The 20,806-nt window shown below is 35.5% G+C and overlaps 1 protein-coding gene across 10 annotated transcripts in view; it reads right to left on the bottom strand.

The window, feature by feature from the left end:
• Positions 1 to 20,806, bottom strand: part of LOC126965388 (prolyl 4-hydroxylase subunit alpha-1-like) — a 213,086-nt gene that overhangs the window by 7,895 nt on the left and 184,385 nt on the right. For 4 of the 10 annotated variants that reach the window (XM_050808978.1, XM_050808979.1, XM_050808974.1 and 1 more), the window contains exons 5-7: positions 3,499 to 3,680; positions 2,199 to 2,338; positions 187 to 320 (exon numbers count right to left, since the gene is read on the bottom strand). The exons of 1 other annotated variant lie outside the window; for it this stretch is intronic. In XM_050808978.1, the coding sequence (XP_050664935.1) occupies positions 187 to 320; positions 2,199 to 2,338; positions 3,499 to 3,680 (456 nt within the window). Of the gene's footprint in view, positions 1 to 186; positions 321 to 2,198; positions 2,339 to 3,498; positions 3,681 to 6,642; positions 6,800 to 7,807; positions 7,954 to 9,511; positions 9,721 to 11,679; positions 11,829 to 17,308; positions 17,371 to 19,013; positions 19,243 to 20,806 lie in introns of those variants that run through there. 5 more of the 10 variants (XM_050808983.1, XM_050808975.1, XM_050808981.1 and 2 more) reach the window with 3 other exon arrangements.

Raw genomic sequence — 20,806 nt, 5'->3', positions numbered from 1 at the left:
GGACCGAAGATCTGGTCAAGATCGCCGGAATACGTTGAATGAAGGCAGCAGGGCCGGTCTTGGTGGAGATCTTTGTCTAGTAGTGGATGTCTTGATGATGATGAGGTGTACTATTATATACATAATATAATAAATAATATGATACATACATCGCTAACTATCTGCTAGAACAATAGTATCACGTACTTCTTAGCCATATCTGGAAGCAACTTAATTTCACCTCGACAAAGTTTCTCGTATGTATTCCAGTCGAAGTCATAAGCAAATAACGATTTCTCTTTCATTTCATCAATTTCCTCAATTGATTCTTGTTCTGTGTCCTGAAAAAGTATTGTGGTAGTGATTATAAAATATAAGTGCACAAATTGTGTTTAGTTTAAATGGTTTGGTGTTTATTCGGCTTCGCTTCAAAATGATGTTATAATGGCTAATTACCATCAAATTTGTAACAGGCTTAGTAACTCGGTTTTTAACTTTAATAGCTTAAGTTTAAACTTTCGAAGGATAAAATTAAATAAATAATTATAAAGATCATGTACTGTGACACACACACACAATATGTGCACACTAACTTCCGTTTAGTACTTAGGCCTGAGAGTTACTTTATTCGGGTTTTTTTGCTTTGAGTTTCATTTGTTTCATTATCACTAGAAAATATTTTTTTATTTAAATCGAGCTATATGGGGCGAACTAAAAGTTTTGCATTTCCAGCTAATCGGAACTATTTGAATTTCGAATGTTATATTTATTGAAACGTTGCAACTTTTTTAGTAATAAAAAAACTATTGGCGGGAAATCTTTTGTACATTGTTTTTTTTTACGACACATCATCATTTACGGAATTAAGTCGAAAAGATTTTAGAGCGATGATTTTTTATGATTTTAAAAATTCTCTCTCTCTGCAAGACTGTGCCGCTCGTCTTGAAAATGCTTTTGGGAGAGAAGCACCTTACTTGAGCACCATGGAGCGATGGTTTGCTGAATTTGAGAGAGGTCGGGTTTCTTTACATGACGAATTTGGTGAAGGGCGGCTTTCAACTGTCGTCAACGAAAATAATTTAGCTACTGTTAAGCGGCTAATTGAAGAAAACCCGCGGACTACCTATGAGACAATTCGAGGACTATTGGGGATCGGTATGAGCTAAATTCAGAAAATTTTACACGATGAATTTTTGTCGTTGGATCCCTCATGAACTGACAGCGGAGCAGAAGCAGGCTCGCGAGGAATGGTGCTCACAAATGCTAATGAAGTACGAAAACGGGCATTCCAATGCTGTTTATGACATTGTCACAGGATACGAAACGTGGATTTATTGTTTTCAACCCGAAAAAAAAACAGCAATCTTGTGAATGGGTGTTTGAAAATGAGAACAGGCCAACAAAAGTGAGGCAGGCGAGAAACGTTGGTAAAAAATGATTGCATTTTTTTTCTCAGCTACTTGTCCTATCTGCACAATTCCACTTGAAGATCAAAAGAGTGTTAATGGCGAGTGGTATTCTACCATTTACCCAGGGTGTTAAAAAAAGTTCGCGAAAGACGACCAAAAAGCCGCGTTCTCCTACATCATGACAACGCTTCTTCACACACGGCCAACAAAGCTAAGTCATTTTAGCTTCCGAAAAAGTACAACTCGTCACCCATCCTGCACATAGCCCCGACCTGGCATCCTGTGATTTCTGTATTTTCCTCAAAATCAAAGATTTGATGAGAGGTTTCAGTTTTACCAATTCCGAAGAGGCAGTGATATCATTCAATCAGCACGTAGAAAACATGCCTTCAGATCTGTGGTCCTCCTGTCTTAAAAAATGATTCGATCGCATGAAAAAATGTTTAAAATGTAAAGGAGAGTACTTTGAAAAGCAATAAACATATTGTTTTGGTTATAACATGTTGTTTTTTTAAGTTACGCAAAACTTTTAGTGTGCCCTACGTACATTAATAAATACCAACCAAAAGTTTTAATTTATGTTAATATTAAATTTGTGAAGACAATGATTTGTTAAACAATCCTATGTAATATACATAATCTGGAACTCGCTAATCTTTCTGCTAGTGTTTTCCGATTCAAAGTGCCGGTTATCTTCCAAAAAGCATAAGCCTCCTTTCCAAAAGCCTAGAACGATCTGGACAGGAACCGTGCAAAATTTCAAGTAAATCAGATGTCCTATTGAATATACTGGATAAAATATTCAATTACCCCATGACGGTGGTGTTTCAAGGCTTCCTCTTGCTCAGCAATTAATCTGTGGTAATGTGGTATGTTACCACGAGCTCGCTTGTTATTGGGATTCACTTTCAACAGTTTCTTTGTCCACTCCAACGCACCTTTCATGTCACCTGTAAATGGAGTTTAAATACCTACAATATATTATGTTATTCTTATTATGGAAAAGGAGGACAAACGAGCGTACGGGTCACCTGGTGTTAAGTAATCACCGCGCCCACATTCTCTTGCAACACCAGAGGAATCACAGGAGCGTTGCCGGCCTTTAAGGAAGGTGTACGCGCTTTTTTTGAAGGTACCCATGTCGTATCTTCCCCGAAACACCGCACAAGGAAGTTATTCCACAGCTTTGTAGAACTTGGAAGAAAGCTTCTTGAAAACCGCACTGTGGAGGACCGCCACACATTCAGATGGTGCGGATGATATCCTAACTTGTGGCGTGTCGTGCGAACGTGGAATTCGGCAGCAGGAATCAGGTGAAACAGCTCTTCGGAACAGTCCCCATGATAAATGCGGTAGAGGACACACAATGTAGCGATGTCTCTACGCAACGCCAAGTGATCCAGCCATTCACAGAGCACTGGGTCCCCGACAATAATTCGAGCTGCTCTGCGTTGCACGCGGTCAAATGGATCGAGCTGATACTGGGGTGCGCCAGACCATAGATGACAGCAATACACAATATGTGGCCGGACCTGCACTTTGTACAGGGCTAGAATGTGGGCCGGTTTTATATAATCTTATACTCCTAAAAAGTCCTTGTCCTTACATGTTACAATGAAATTTCAATGCTTAGGCGCTTCTAGGATTGGCTAGTCAAATCGCATCTAGAATTTTCGTTGATTACACGCGAGTGTTACACATTTAAATAAAGCACTTTTAAAGGATAAAAACGCGATTAAGACCTTTCCAGATCTCGTTTTCATAGGGAAAGGTCTTGAAACGTCGGGTTCACTAAAATAAAAATAAAAATGTAACCTTTACGCAAAAATCTCATGTTATTAACATATTCGGCAGTCTGCAGAGTATAAAAAACCAAATTACATGAACTCGAAATTGGAGATGAATTATTCGCTTTGATGGAGTTCCTCAGGAAACTCTTTATATTTCGGACCCATGAAGTATATGTTCATCCCCTTACTTCAGTCTGTCGATTTTCAACTAAACTTCATCATAATTACTCGAGTATTTTCGCTATGAAAGAGTAACAGACAAACGGACGGTGTAACTTTCACATTTGCAATATCGGTATGGATATATCAGTATAGCTTACCTAACAAATAATTTGTGTATGCAATATTGTCGAAAATATTCTCTTCTGTAAAATCATAGTGTATTTGCTCCAGCTTATATTTATGTAAAGCCACATTCATCCATTTCAAGGCGTCTTTGTAAAATTGTTCCATGTATAGAGCCTTACCCAGCTCGTAACAGTCACCAGCGCTTAAAGATGCACTAAAAAATAATTGTATTAATGGGTTTGATGACGTCACATGGTCGCTTTGTGGTGTGCAAAACAAACATCACTAGGATATTAATAAAACTAGTATAAATAATAAACTGCGATTTATTTTTCTGTATTATTGATAGATAATAATATTGACACACTTTTTACACAAATTATCTTGCCCCAAGTTAAGCATATATATAGCCTATATTTAATACAATACACTGACTTAAACATACATAAATTCATATAAACATACATAAATAAAAGTAAAAGAATACGGTTTAAAATGTTGAAAATTTCGGGAGCTTATTACAAGTCTACAGCCTATATTATGACCTTTAAAATATAATCGTTAACCCATAAAACGCCATAATAGCGTTTCCAATAGTGCTGAAATATAGGTTGCTCACAGAAAGGTCACAAACCGTTATTATGGTGATATCCGTAATTCTGAGTCCCACCTCACCATGGCCGTTGCAACCAGTCGACACTATACAGACACCAAAGTCGCCACACCACACTGAGACGGGGTCACAAATGTACCTCGAAGTGGTGGCGCTTCTTGTGTGTTTATAGGAAAAAAGTACAATAGAAAAAATAAACAGTAGTGGGTTCATCCTTATTTAGCCTTAGCAATTTATTTTTAAATCTTTATCGGAATAATCTGGTGAGGAATTATCATAAATTGGTGGAATTCTTTTAATTTCGATGATAAACCTTTCTGGAGGTCTACTCGCAAAATCGACAACGATACATTCGGAACGATACGATAATACTCCGAATACATCGCAACTATCCTACTCTAACAAATGTTCGAATTCCTTATCGTTTATCGTTACCATAGACTAATATTTTGATTTTTTAACGATGATAGTGTGAATGAAAAATGTTCAAACCTAAACATTATCTGTGCTATGTCGCTGTTTGTGTCAAAAGTCAAAACATAGTTTAGGCGCTAATGACCATGCCAGACTCTGCACCACCAATTTGGTATCATTTACACATAATGTAAATGTTAAAAAAATATGTAATGAATATAATATGACCATTTAAAATTGAATAAATAATACAAAACTTGCGGATAATAAAATGTAAAAAAAAGTAACTCAACCCTTCTCGTCGACTTCCTATTTCTCAGGCGGCCATTTGCATTATTTCTACGCATAAACGATCAACAAAATGACTTAAATGACTTAGTAGTAAAAAAATCCTGTTGAATAGTAAATCACATATAATTATTTCATTAATGTTTATTAATTATGTATATTGTATGGCAAATAAATCTATACAACTTGAAACGATAATAGCATCGACAGCCTAGAAGGTGTCGTTGAGATTATCGTAAAAGTGACGTTTGATTATTTGTGAAATTCGAATATTCGTCTCTGACATTTTCAACTAAGAATAAGGTTAGAACCGATAATATCGAATAATGTTTCGTTCGTTCCATCATTGTTTCGACATTGATTACGATGTAACTAAGAGTAGGATTTGACACGACTAATGCCACGATTTATCGAATATCGATTTTAGGAGTAGGCCCCCTGTATCGAATTATCCATCGTATACAATTAAGAAACGCAATTTAAAAACAAAACACAACAGTGCACACGTGTTGCATGCAATGAGGTTGGAGCGTCACTGGCGACTATAGTAATTAGTGGTGGCGTGACCAGCGCGGACGCGTGCACACAATGGCCGCCGCTACTGTGGTCACGTCCGTCCGTCCGTTTGGTTGCGCAACCATCGCAACACCAGGTGAGTAACTGTCTATAGAGTTTAAACGATTTGTTATGTTTTAAAGTTATAGCCCTCACTTCTGGGATTAATAACACATAACACATTGTTAAGAGTTGCAAGAGCGACATCTCAAGTCAATTTCCTAATATGCAAATATTGGGGTTGAGCAGGTTATCAACTATAGAGTAGAATTATTGAATATGTTAAAAAGAAACTCTCTTCTCTGCTGGGTTCACTTCGTGGCATAGTTCGTTCGATACCCCGCAAAGTTAGAATACTTATCTATAATTCATTAGTTAAATCACACCTTACATATCTAATTGAAATATGGGGCAGTGCTCAAAAAACCAAGTTAGCTGAATTGCAAACAATACAAAATAGACTCATAAAAATGTTATTCCATTTCGCTTATTTAACACCTACTTCTAAAATATACAAACAAACTAACCTCATGAACATAAAACAACTTTACACATACCATACATGTATACTGATACAAAAAATTCTACATAATTCCATCCATACATCAATCTTACTCACCCAAACTAAACATGCGTCTAAACGCAGCACGAGACGAGCCAGCTAACCTAAGACAAGAACAAATTACGGCAAGCGTATGTTTATTTACGAGGGCGCACAACTTTTTAATAGTCTACCTTCATCTCTCAAAAAGATTAGGTCACTAAAAACATTTAAACGTGAGCTATCAGACTATATTGTTTTAAAGTTTTTATAAAACACATGTCTGAAATTGTTTGTTATGTGACAGTGCCCTGTAAAAGTGTGTAATCTTAAATTTTGTGAAGAAGAATAAGTACTATAATGTGTAATATGTATGTACTGAACATCTAAAGAACGGCGGATAAATTATTACATCATATTTTTATGTTGTCATGTAAGTGACAATATTATGTTTTTAAAGAGAAATAAATATCTTTAAACGTAAAGTAGGTCCTGTAGATGAAGTCACAACCTGAGAGTTGAACAAAGCATACAAGATTTTATGACGATACGTCTCTCGAACGGTTAGCTCAGTTGGAAAGAGGGGGTTGGAGTCCAGTATCGTTCATAAAATTTTGTTTTTCAGTTTAATAAGTCTAAAGAGTTGTACATATTGTGTTGGTAACGGCGACTGGTTGCGCTGCCATGGTGTTAAGATTAAATATAGCCCTATGTGTAGTGAAAGCATAAAACACTGAAGTAAAAATTGTAACAGTTCATAAATACCTGTACGTTACTCCCTTCAACTTGCCCTCAGCTAGATCATCTGTTTCCAGCTCGTATGTTTGTTGCAGCCGGCTTAGAGCGACTGCGGCGCCCCTCAGATCTTCTTGCGTTGGATATATCGCGTCATGATGAGTTAATGTTATGTTGCTTAAGTAATCTGTAAACATACATTCATTTACTGAACTAAGTATTCCATGTAAATAACATTATTGGAATAAAGTTTTGAATTTATAACTTCTTATAGGGAAACCGCTTCGTAACGTAACGCGTTACGGCGCCAGTCTGCCTGACTTCCCTTTCTCTCACCGGTACAACAACGGTAGGCATGCTCCTCCTCTCTCACTCTAAATTCTAATGTACATATTCATGAATTGTAACTGGGAATAATATATATTTTATAACCAATAAAACATTTCATAAATAAACTAGCTGACCCGGCAATCGTTGTTTTGCCATATAAATTATTTTTAGAGTTAGACCGTTTCTTGGACACTGCAACATTACTTTATTTTTCTAAAATAAAAATTTTTTTCCAAAATAAACGTAGTCTAAGTTACTCCTTATTACATCAGCTACCTGCCAATAAAAGTCCCGTCAAAATCGGTTCAGCCAAACAAACAGACTATTTATTTAAATATTACAAACAGACACTCCAATTTTATTTATATGTATAGATAGTATTTCCTTACATTAGCATACTAATATACGTAAAATTGAAGTAAGAACCAGAGCTTTTCTCAAGTTAAATAATTTCAATTTTAAAATACTTCATCTAATATAAGTTTTTGTGGCTGTTTATGTTCTGTCCCGAGACTTAGAACAACTGTTGTTTTAAAACATTACAAAAAAACAACCTAACAGTTGGAAAGGTGAGACATTAATGACGCTCCAGGGTAAGCTATTTGAACAGAAGATCGATTTGATCGCAGGGTGCGGAAGAAGGAAACAGGAAGGGGGGCACACGGACCAGTCAGGGCTTGCGCTTAAGCATCTTGCCCGTTTACCCCCTCTTATATAAAAAAAAACTAAACTTCATTAATGCCCTCATTCAAATTTAATTTAATTTAATCTTTAATCAGACTTATCGTATTCAATTTAGCATTAGTTCAACTAAAATTATAAATATAATTAAATTAAGCAATTGATTATTCAACGAATAAGATACCTGTCCCAATTTTAATATTATTTTCGATCTCTTTCAGATCGTATATGAGCCTCTTGATTAGAGTGAACGCGTTTATCGGGTTACTGACGTAGTTGACTGGATCTTTCATTGCCTTCTTCTGTTCTCTCTTGAATATGTCCAAATACCTGAAAAAGTTTAAGGGCCTAACCTTCCAAATATGTTTCTTATCTTATTCGTTATGTTTTGGTTTTAGTAAAATCTTCTCGTCTCAAATACCACAAGAAGGTTTTCAAACAGTGTGTGTTGCCAGTGATGACTTACGGTATGCAGACGTGGTCGCTTTGGGCTTGCCGAGAAAGCTCATGGTTGCTCATAGGCAATGGAGTGTGCTATGCTCGGAGTTTCCCTGCGATATCGAATCAGGAATGAGAAGATCCGTAGGAGAAGCCCCATATACGTATGCCCCAAATGATGGCGAAACTAAAGTGGCATTGCGCAGGGCACATAGTTCGACAGACAGATGGATGTTGGCACAGTAAAGTCTTCGAATAGTAACCACGTACCGGAAAACGCAGTGTTGGTAGGCCCCCCACAAGATGGACCGATGATCTGGTTAAGATCGCCGGGATACGTTGGATGAGGGTAGCGTGGGACCGGTCATTGTGGATATCTTAGGGATGAGGCCTTTTTTTTATGGAATAGGAGGACAAACGAGCGTACGGGTCACCTGGTGTTAAGTGATCACCGCCGCCCACATTCTCTTGCAACACCAGAGGAATCACAAGAGCGTTGCCGGCCTTTAAGGAAGGTGTACGCGCTTTTTTTGAAAGTACCCATGTCGTATCGTCCGTGAAACACCGCACTAGAAAGCTCATTCCACAGCTTTGTAGTACGTGGAAGAAAGCTCCTAGAAAACCGCACTGTGGAGGACCGCCACACATCCAGATGGTGGGGATGATATCCTAACTTGTGGCGTGTCGTGCGAAGGTGGAATTCGGCGGCAGGAATCAGGTTGAACAGCTCTTCGAAACACTCCCCGTGATAAATGCGGTAGAAGACCATTATTTAGAAGTAGAAGCACTGGGAGACTATGCCAGAGTTAGTAGGCTACTGACAATCCTTTGATATAATTACCAGTCAGCTACTAGGATATTAAATTTAAGCCTCACATTAAGGAAATTTTAAAAAAGAATGCGTATTATTAAGTTCAGGAATATATAGACGATAAAAATGGATGGATACTGAGAAAACTGTAAAGGGAGGAATAAACTTGGTGAGTTTCTAGCCGGTTCTTCTCAGAACAAAGCCTCGCCAGGTAGCCTCTTGAACCGATGGTATCAAACTTGACTTTCATAAGCGTACAAATTGTTCATTTTTTTATGACAGTGAGGGACGAGGCGAACAGGACGTTCAGTAATTGATACGCCCTGCTCATAACATGAAGTGCCGCTCAGGATTCTTGAAAAAGCCAAAAATTCTGAGCGGCATACAACTGCGCTCGTAACCTTGAGACATAAGATGTTAACTCTCATTTGCCCAGTAATATCACTAGCTACGGCGCCCTTCAGACCGAAACACAGCAATGCCTACACATTACTGCTTCACGGCAGAAATAGACGCCATTTTGGTACCCATAATCTAGCCGGCTTCCTGTGCACTCCTCCCACTGGTAAATTAATGTATAAAGATATTTCTATTTCATTATTAGGGTGATCACCTGGGTAATAAAATCTGTTGACTCACCGTTTCAAAGTGTTCAGTCTTTGTTCTTCTTTAATAATATAGTCATCTAACTCTTCTACGACTCTCTGTTGAGTTTCCAACAAATACTCCATCTCGTGTGTGGATGTGTATACCTCCCCGTTCGCAAAGATCGTAAAACTCACTACTAACATGAATGTAGAGATGACGTTAACAAGATACGTCATATTAAGCGCTTACTGATAATAACCCTAGAATATAATTATTAGTGCTAATATCAATATGTCAAATCGAATCAAAGCTCATTTATTCAAAAAGATCTAAATATGACACTTAGATTAAGATCACGACCCATATAGCCCAGTGGTTAGTGACCCTGACTACTGAACTAGAGGTCCCGGGTTCGAATTATTTATATGATGAATATGGATTGTTGTTTCCGAGTCATGGATGTTTATATGTACGAGTATTTATGTATGTTTAAGTAAGTATATTGTATTAAATATATAGTTGTCTTGCACCCATAGTACATATGCCTAGTTTAAGGCAAGATAATTTATGTAAGAGTGTGTCAGTATTATTTATGTGTCAGATTAATGATTTGTCTCCGCTGCGCTCCAACTAGATACCAAAGGTGTATCGCAAAGTACGCCCAAGTGGACGTACTCAAGCCAGTCCCGAACGATGAGTCACGTCGACGTTACACGTGTTCTTTTAAGCTTTGCTAATAATTGAATCGAAAGTGCCGGGTTGTGAAGTAATATTTTGTAAAAATAATACTACAAGAAATAAGAAATACACTGGGACCACATAATATCAACAGTAACTACATTGTATTTTATAAATTCAATGTAAAATAACACGAAGCGTATGTTACAAAATTTGATAGATGCCATTGAGTGTCAAGATTCCACGCACACAAGCAACTAATTATTGCCGTAATAAAAAAGCTATTGTTCTTACTTAGTGTATAATCCTTAATCTAAGATATGACACTTGAATGAACGAATATCAAAATTCATTTTACTATTTACAAACATATCGGATAGCCTTATTGACAAGAAGTGGCATAAAGCCCAATTCCAATCTTGTAAATCAATATTTATGTAAACTCAATAATTTTTTAAATTATTTAATTCAAAATATAGCAAAAAATACTCAAAAAACTCACTTAAGTAAAAATTTTAAATCAAGTAGATTTACTTGATTTAAAAAAATATTAACAAATGTATTCAGTACAGTAGATGTTACCGCCTGTGATTCATATTTTATAGTTCACTTTTTTTTTATGGAATAGGAGGACAAACGAGCGTACGGGTCACTCTACGAAATGATACGATCCATGTGTCGCGGAACCAGTTCTTCGGCTCTCGAAGTGCGAGCATTCGTTCATTCCGTATCAAACCTTCAAGCTCGCCATACTAGTTATTGCACATAATATTATATTCAATAATGTGTCAGAGTTTTTAATATATACATTTAAGTTCACAAATCTTTTATTTATGTTCAAGTACTGAACAGTAGATACATCAATACACTGTAAATTAATACGGTAAAGGATCCGCCACACGAATTTATTCTCCGGTATAAATATAATATCATAAGCTAAAAGTGTACAAATATATTCTTGATAATGTTATATATGTTCACAGGCACATAAATGGATTTGCCAGAAACTGTCATAACCATAATATTAACACCAGGAACAGACATAAACTTATGTCTGTCTTTTGTGTAAGTGTAAGTAAGTCTTTTGTGGGGCGATGTATATGCTTTTACAACAAGATCCCAGAAAATGTTCAAAACAAAAGTATTACGTTATTCAAAAGAATTGTTAAAAAACGTTTGTGTGGTAAAGGTTACTGTAACATAAATGACTTTCTTAATGATACCACAGATTGGGAATAGAGTGACCGCCCTCAGGCTATTAAATAATAAGTTTAATTGTACAATATTACTTTGTAAACATATTTATTCGATGAAAAAAAAACCCGCTGAGTTTGTTGCGCCCATTCTTCTCAGGTCTGAGGCATTCATTTTGGAGTGGGTGGTAGTTTTTGACTTTCAATAAGTGATGTCACATCCTATTTTGAATAAAAATATTTGAATTTGAATTTGTACTAATATAAGTACATATTGTTTTGGCATACAAAAATTTGAATTGATTAAGTACTTATATTAAAATATATCAAATTCTGAATAAAACTTACCTAGTAGATTAAAACGAGCACCAAACCGTAAAGGTAATTAGTTCAGTTTTAAAACTATTTTTCAAATGAATTTCTAAATTTTAATATCAAGTTTATAAAAAGCAGTTCACACAAGTGGAAAATAACACATCATATGTACTAACTCAGTACCTACCTGATAACAACAAATGAAAGAAAAAACTAGTGTGTGGCTTATAGCTTTATCAAATATCGATAAAATTGTTTTTTTTACAATATTGATACAATTGAATCTATTAAGTGATTCTTAAAAAACTTTATTGCTTTTAAAAAAAATAACAAAAAACAACAATCTTCAAAAAAATCTATTCAAAAACAATATGCGCTAAAATGCATAAATAATAGGTATTTTTCTACAACTTAATAATTAATTTATTTTTAGAGTTCTTCTGAGTAGATTAGTAGTAATATTAGACTACCTAAAAGTCATTCAAATTATGACGACAATATAATATAGCACGATTATACTTAGAACTCTAAAAATATGTTGATTATTAAGTTGTAGAAGAATTCGCAATTATTTTCTTTACTTTTTAGTGCATATTGTTCTGGAAATATTAATGTTGGTTGTTTTTTTGTTAAAAGAGTTTATGATGAAATAGAAAATCCCATTTCACTTTGCCAAATTAATTTATGTTTTTCTAACCAACAGCTCTGTAATCCTATCCCATTTTATGTCCCAATTTATAAAACATTATATTGCTGAAATCCCTTCTTACAAACAATAAGTGTTACTTATTTCACGAACTTGTAAATTCTTGCCCCGACATTACCTCCCTAAGCTACGAAGCCTACTTAAATTACGCTATAGATAACTAGTTCACACTACCTCCCCTTACTATTAAAGTTTTCTTTCATTTTCTTTTTTAATTTGAATTATATTCTTATTATTTTTTTCGAAGGACACAAATACATTTACGTATTGAAGACCCCGAAACGGGGCCTATACTTCGGGCTCGGGTGTAAACACCCCCTACCGATTAAAAACCTCCTCTGTGCTGCCAGCCCTAAAGGCTTTTCCAGCCACATAGAAAGTGGGCCATGAAGGCCGCAGATACTACGCAACAACAGTCGTAGGGCATCTCTTTTGGCCGACTTTGTCGCCACAGCTTTAGGTTAGCGCAGGGCGGCGAGGGGAGCGGCGACCATGCCACGTACAAAATTCAGAATAATGTTATCCAAAGTGGCTCTGCTTTGCCATATCCAGACAAATTTTATAAGTATACACGAGAATGAGCGTAGCAACTTATAATTCAAATTCAAAATTCAAATTCAATTTTTTTTATTCAAAATAGGATTTAAAATCACTTATTGAACGTCAAAATCTACCACCCATCAAAAGAGGCTGCCTGAGACCTGAGAATAATGGGCGCAAGAAACTCAGCTGGCTTTTTTTTAATATAAAATATGGATTACAATGTAATATCGTACAATAAACATTTATGATTAAAGAGCCTGAGGGTGTTCACTTTATTCCCAGTCCGTGGTGTCATTAAGAAAATCGTTTATGCTATAATAACCTTTCCCACACAAACGTTTTTCAACAATTCTTTTAAATTTCGTAACACATTTGTTTGTACATTTTCTGGGATCATATTGTAGAAGCATATACATCGCCCATCAAAAGACTTACTAACTCGACCCAACCGAGTAGTAGGCATAACAAGTTTATGTTTGTTCCTCGTGTTAACATTATGAATGTCACAGTTTCTAGAAAATTCCTCAATGTGCTTATGAACATACAAAACATTATCAAAAATGTATTGAGAAGCAACAGTCAAAATATTTATTTCTTTAAATTTTTCTCTTAATGATTCTTTAGGACCTAGGTTATAAATCGCGCGAATAGCCCTCTTCTGCAGCACAAAGATAATATTAATATCGGCCGCACTGCCCCATAACAATATTAAAGTATTAAATTCTACAACACATAGAAGCTCATTTACAACATCACATCAAAAATATCACGTCGTCAGATCAAAAAGGGTTGTCACCAATTCAGAAAAGTTGTTTTTCTCGTTAAGGGATTTTCCGCCAAAAATCCCCGTCTCCTTTAAATTATCATAATATTCATCGAGGGGAAGGCGTGATGTAGTCCCTGATAAATTTAACATTAGGCATAAAAAAGCATAAAAGACATTTATTTTCTCAAAATTGATTTCTTTAGAATTATTTTTCGATGTCATTTCTAACATACTAGATAGGTACTACTACCGCTTCGGAAACAAATAGAGCTCTGAGAGAGAAGAAGCGGCGAAAGAAATTCTCCCAGCATTCTTTTTTTGCACTCTTTTCAATAAATAAAAATATACAATATTGAAAAGTCATTTCTATCGCTATAAAATAATCGCAATCTAGTCCCAGGCTGTCCGATCACTTAGATATTCAGCTGTGGAGTAATTTAGTACAGAGCCATTTTTTTTATAAAACATTTAAATTTATTTATAGATAATGCCTGAACAGTTGCTGGGACTTTATTATAGAAGTGTATACATGTACCCTTAAAGCTATTATGTATCCTATGAAGCCTACTAGAATTAGTTACAAGCAATCCCTTATTTCTAGCGTTATTATAATGAAAATCATTATTAAGAGCAAAAAGGTGACGATTTTTGTGAACGTATATTAAATTTTCATAAATGTACTGACAATGAACAGTCATAATATTTATTTCTTTAAATTTTTCTTTGAGAGACTGTCTTTAACCAAGCTGATATATAGCACGAACAGCTCTTTTTTGCAGAGCAAACACTATATAAATGTCAGCAGCATGACCCCATAGTAAAATACCGTACGTCATGATGCTGTGTAATTAACTGAAGTACACTAATCTAGCGGTTGCAACATTCGTGTACTCTCTAATCTTTCTAACGGCATATGCCGCAGAGCTGAGTCTATCTGCTAGATGGGCAATATGTGGACCCCACTGAAGCTTTTTATCTAACGCGATACTCAAGAAGACCGTAGTGTCTACAAGTTCCAATATCTGGTCATTTATAAGTACGTTGGTTTGTACTTCAGCTGTGTTTGATGTGAACCGTAAGCACTTTGTTTTTTCACTGTTTAAGTGAGATTTTTATATATTTAAGATTATTCGTCTCAAACCAACGCACTATCTTTGAGAGTGCATTGTTTTCATCGTCATAAATATCTGCACGTCGCTTCACTTTAAAAATAAGTGAGGTGTCATCAGCAAATAATACAATCTCATTGCTATCATCTACCACAAACGGTAGATCGTTAATATAAGAAACAAGAAAGGACCGAGAATAGAACTCTGTGGAACACCTATTCCCACAGATTTACCCTAAGATCGTTTGCAATTTACATCGACTATCTGAACTCCTTCGCTTCAATATGATTTAACAGATTTAGGGCTCTATTTTTCACTCCATAATGCTTTAGTTTTAGGAGTAAAGTTTCATGGTGGACGCAGTCAAATGCTTTGGACAAATCACAAAAAGTGCCCAATGCACCATGTGACTCTTTCTAAGTATGTATTTTACAATATTAGTTGAATGGCCCCATAGGTCTTTTGTATTTTTTAGGTATTTGAAGATTTTTATTATATCGCTACCTGTAACATACTTAAATTTCAAATTAGTGGAAGATACTGGTACGTGTAATAAGCATATCATGTGCTGCTTTTGGTGAAGATTAAGGTCTTTGGTCGTGATAATCGGGATTTCGGAGAAGTATTACGGCAATTCGATCTACCAGTTTCATTGTTAATTACACTCCAAGTCGCTTTTACTTTATTATTACTGTTTTTAATTTTATCTGCAATGAAACGTGTTTTCGCTTTATGACAAACTACTTTGAAGAGCTTGGAGTATTTTACATAAATTTTTAATTCTTCACTATTATTGTAATGTTTCTCATAAAAAAGGTCATTTATGCGTTTACGACTTTTGTGGATACCCATTGTTGCCCACTCATTAAAACAATGTTTGTTGTTTCCTGTTACCGTTACTGGAGTTAAAATGCTGTCAAATTCTTCACAAAAGGAATTGAAGACTAAGTTATAGTGAAAATTGGCAGTTTCACCACAGTGTAAAAATGGTATCGTATTTACCAAATTATTTCTAAACCTCTCAAGACGGCTACCCGTAACTGGTATAATCGTCACCTTTTTTGGTCTGACATTGTCCAATCTTGTATTTATTTTTATAAGTTGCCCACTATCGTCGGATTAAGGATTATTAATTATGAATTTACTAGTAATAGTAACATTTGTAAAAATATTATCTAAACAGGTTGCTGTTGTAGAAGTGATTCTAGTAGGTTCCCAAAAACACATTGAACAAATTAAAGCTTTGAAATAATTTTTTAAGGCTTGTACAATTGGCCGAAGGTTCAAGCAAGTTTCTATTAAAATCTCCACACACTATAATTGACTTGCTGGTTTTGATAAATTTTGATAGTACCTCCTCCATTCTATGTTGGAATTGTTCATATGATGCAGTGAGGGGGCGGTACACACTTACAATAATAAATTGCTCTAGTTCAATAGAAGCTATCTCAATTAGTTGTTCTATAGAGAGATTAATAATATCTCTTCTATTTTTATATTTTAATTTATTATTTATAATAATTAGGGAACCTCCATATCAATATATGTAGAAGTAGGGCAATCCCTACTTCTATAAAACGAACTGACTACTTTATGTTCTCTTAAACTAAACTGGAGCCTTTTACGCCAATGTTCTGTAATACATAATATATCTATATTACAGCAGCTCAAAAACAGTTCATTTTCTAATTCCTTACTTGAGATACATTGTATGTTCTGGTGAACAATATTTATGAGCTTTATATTATGATTATCTCTAGCAGTAACAGTTACATTTGGTGAATGTTGCCTGTTTTGTATGATATTGCAAGAGTTGTCCTCCCTTGTCAAATAATTTAATTTAAATTATTTGAACAAAAATCTTCATTATTATATTTTTGTACATTAGTACTAAAACATTCCCAAATAGGGGTTTGGTTGTCAGTTATTTCACAATGTTGCCCAATACAGGCATGTTTATTAAAGTAGCGCATTAACCTTATATAATCAACACATCACTGCTAAGTACAGTCGATGTTTTATAGTTCGTACACGAGATCACTTATTGCAAGAATAATTCGAAAATAATAGCAATAACCATAATATAGCTTATTATAAACTGTGTAATAACAACTCTATGTAATTACCTTCTTTGCAATTTTTGTGTTTAATTTCGCCAGTTCTTCTCAGGTCTTTGGAATATTAAGTGCGACAAAATGAGGAAAGCTATATATTCTATCAACTAAATTGGAAGAGTTTTTACAAAATTTATTGAATTAGGCATTACTTTGCGGATATCCATAACATGCCTCTACACGAAGCATCCTCAGGACGTGTTGTCTCGCCAAAAACAGTCTCGTGCCAGATTTTGAAACACGTGTCGAATTGTTTGAAACAAATATTGGCGGAATTAACACTAAAGAATACTTAAATCATTTGTAGAGTTTTTACAGTTAATAAATCTAAATAAGTAACATAAAAGTGATCACGAAATATAGATATTACTATTATTATAATATCAAACATTTGAGTTAGTGTAAGTAAATGATATGAACAAACCTCGAGTAGAATTTCCGATTTAACACGTCGCTATCAACTACATTTAACCAGTGAAATCATAAGCGTCAACAATTTCACTTCACGGCAACTTAATCAGTTACATGTGCAATTATTATTAACTGATATTTTTTTAAATTAAAATTATGGGTAAGTTCTAGTAAAGGATGTTGCGTAGTGAAATTATTGCCCCTATAGCTGATCACGTTCTAACCTCAAACAAATATGATAACGATGAGCAGTCTTAGGTTCAAAACCCATTTTTTTATGATGTCTGTTAGTGATAGTAACAGATGTGCTGAAAGCCGTAGTGCTCTTCATCAACACCATTATCATCATTATATCAGCTGGAAGACGTCCACTGCTGGACAATGATCCAATATATACCAGATCATCGGTAACCATATGGGGGGAGGGTCTACTAACACTGCGTATTTCATTACGTGGTCCCCATTCTAGGGATTTACCTCCCCCAACGGCCATTTGTCCGTCGAAGTATGTGCCCTGCCCACTGCCACTTCAGTTTTGCAATCATAGGGTAGTGCTCTTAGTAAGGAACAATATATATTCTGCTGTGCTCTGTAGTCTTAGTAGGTATATAAAGTACGACTAATGTGATAGTATAATTATATCTCTACAACGCAATTCACAGCGCTACCAAACTATATGAAATGGCCAGAATGCTGTTGTAAGGTAACAAAGACCAACAACTCACGAAAACAGGTCCGACCTGATTCACCATCACAAAGCCTCATTGAGCCTGTTTTAAACGTAATAGTAAGCATCAAAGTTCCGATACAGTCTACTAATAACTCCCAATCTGCAGACAACACGCAGTTTGTTGAAATTGACAGAAATCAAAAAACAAAAGCTGACATCTTGTCTTTATTAAAAGAAGTTGCTGTTACTGAATTTGCTCTCATCAACTCAAATATAATTCTTCAATATAATTCAAAGTCAACGATTCTATGCATAAAAATAGGAGGCAATAAAGGAAACACTAAAAATTAATGACGCATAAATATTTGAACTATTAGCAGATTATTTATCTTTAAAACAATCATTGAAAAGTATTTGAATTTATGTAAAAATTTGAGATATGATCTAACGGAGCAGCACCAAGGTGAAAGTAACCTTGAAATCAATGGGATACCGGAACGCAGGTCCGAGACCTTAGCAGACACACTAATTAAATCATCTCATAATCAGTCCTAAACTGTCCTATTAATTTTGATGACATTCTAAGCATAACGCGTGTAGCAAATACAACAACAGACCAATGCCATAATTTTACAAACTTAAAAGCCAGCGAGTTAGAGACGGTGTCCTTGCGGGAACAGAGCGATACAAAAAATGTAAGCCAGTTTTTTGACAAACTTCCTTTCTTTTCATCTTCTCAAAAGTGGTTCTCGTTCATTCATTTCTATCTCCTGTTAATAACAATCCTCTCGCCGCGTCTTCTCTTAATTCAAAATATTATAAAGGTTCGACTGGGCTCTTTAAAACTGACAAGTGACAACTTGACATTGCATATCCCAATGATATAGGTGGGACATGCGCTTGAGACGCAGTTGGGTGCACGACCTCGAAGAGTGAAGACGTTTTAACTTGTTGAAATTCTTGTGCAGGTTTATCATTGAATATTGGCACACGACGTAAATTTTGTACATGTAGGTATTAATGATTATATTTTGCTTTGACACATTCGTTCTCATTTCAATCATTTATTAAATATAATATATATTATTGAATATCATTCAAAGATAACAATTATAATAAATTTCGCTGTAACTGTAACAATATTTTCTTGAAAATTAATTAACTCAGTGACGTGGGAACATTTCGTGGTAAATTTAAGTGCATTTCTTCTGACTGATACTCAAGATCACATGGTCTCAGGAATTCTTGACCAATTTCATGGAGCCATTTGTTGCATGCTAAAATATAAAGAACACATGTCAGTATCAATGTTATTTTAGGGCAGGGCACTTGATGCGAGACACAAAAGGAACACGGAGCCAGGCGGTGATGGAATGATATATGATAGCTTCTGTAAGTATTATTGATGACGCTAGAACAAAATCTTACTGGCATTTTGTGTCACTCTAGTTCGAGATTCAGGTCGCACCAATCATTTCTAATTATTTTTTTTATTCTAGTTTTACTATTTCCATTATTACTATATACTATTTCAACAACATATTTTATTCAAACAAAACAAATCTTATAACTATATTTACAATACTATGACTACATAAAATTAAAACTATCATTACGTGGAAGCGAACCAAGAATACTGGCAGCATTTCCGCGCTGGATAGCTAGGCTGATCCATTGACCTAAATAGCTGCCAGTGCTTGGGTTTCCAGTAGCCTTATTAAGGCGCGAAGACAGTATTTTAAGCGTTTTCCTATTTCAATGTATTAATTTGTTTGTGTAAACATAACAACAGAACATCAATTGAGCAAAATAGCAATCCCAACGAAGCAACCAGAGGAATCACAAGAGCGTTGCCGGCCTTTAAGGAAGATGTACGCGCCTTTTTTGAACGTACCCATGTCGTATCGTCCCGGAAACACCGCACAAGGAAGCTAATTCCACAGCTTTGTAGTACGTGGAAGAACTTGAAAACCACTCTCTGTGGAGGACCGCCACACATCCAGATGGTGGGGATGATATCTTAACTTGTGGCGTGTCGTGCGAAGTTGGAATTCGGCGGCAGGAATCAGGTTAAACAGCTCTTTGAAAAACTCCCCGTGATAAATGCTGTAAAAGACACACAATGAAGCGACGTCTATACGCAACGCCAAGTGATCCAGCCATTCACAGAGCACTGGGTCCCCGACAATTCGAGCTGCTCTGCGTTATATTAATAATTATTCATTAAAGTTGAACTGTTGTGTTCGCCACTCATACTATATTACGCGACGCGACGGCAGTGACAAGTGCTAGTGAATTTTGCTATGTTTTTGTACCTTATTAAATTGGAAATAGTTGGTTATAGTTTATGAAAAATATATGTGTTAGTTTATAGATACATTACTTAAGTGATATATAAGTATTATCTTCAAATATATCAGTGTTTTTTACAATATTCGAATAAAAGAAACGAATATCAAAAATTTATTGAGGGTACTTGCACCAAGTATTGTAAATAAAGATGGCAAGTAAAACCAACAAATGTTATTCGTGTGGCAAATTTCTTTCCTCATCGGATTCTATTAAATGTTGCAAATGTACCTCAGTATACCATCGGGCTTGTACAAATATTAGCCCTAACTCCCGTATCTCAAAGTGGTTTTGCAATGAATGCAAAGAAAGTGGTTATACTGATGGCAATAAACACTCCATAGCTACTGAATCGCTAAGTAACGACGGTCGGCAAGTGATAAATAAGGAGAATGTTGTTGCAACCAGCCCCTGCGATACTTTGGCCGACGAAATCAGACTCCTTAGACTTGAGATGTCCTCTCATCGCCAAGAAATGTCGAAATTAAATAC

This window comes from Leptidea sinapis, chromosome 7 (assembly GCF_905404315.1).
Source record: "Leptidea sinapis chromosome 7, ilLepSina1.1, whole genome shotgun sequence".
Taxonomy (NCBI): Eukaryota; Metazoa; Arthropoda; class Insecta; order Lepidoptera; family Pieridae; genus Leptidea; species Leptidea sinapis.
Note: the sequence above shows the minus strand (reverse complement) of the source record. Positions and strands in the feature narration are given on the sequence as shown.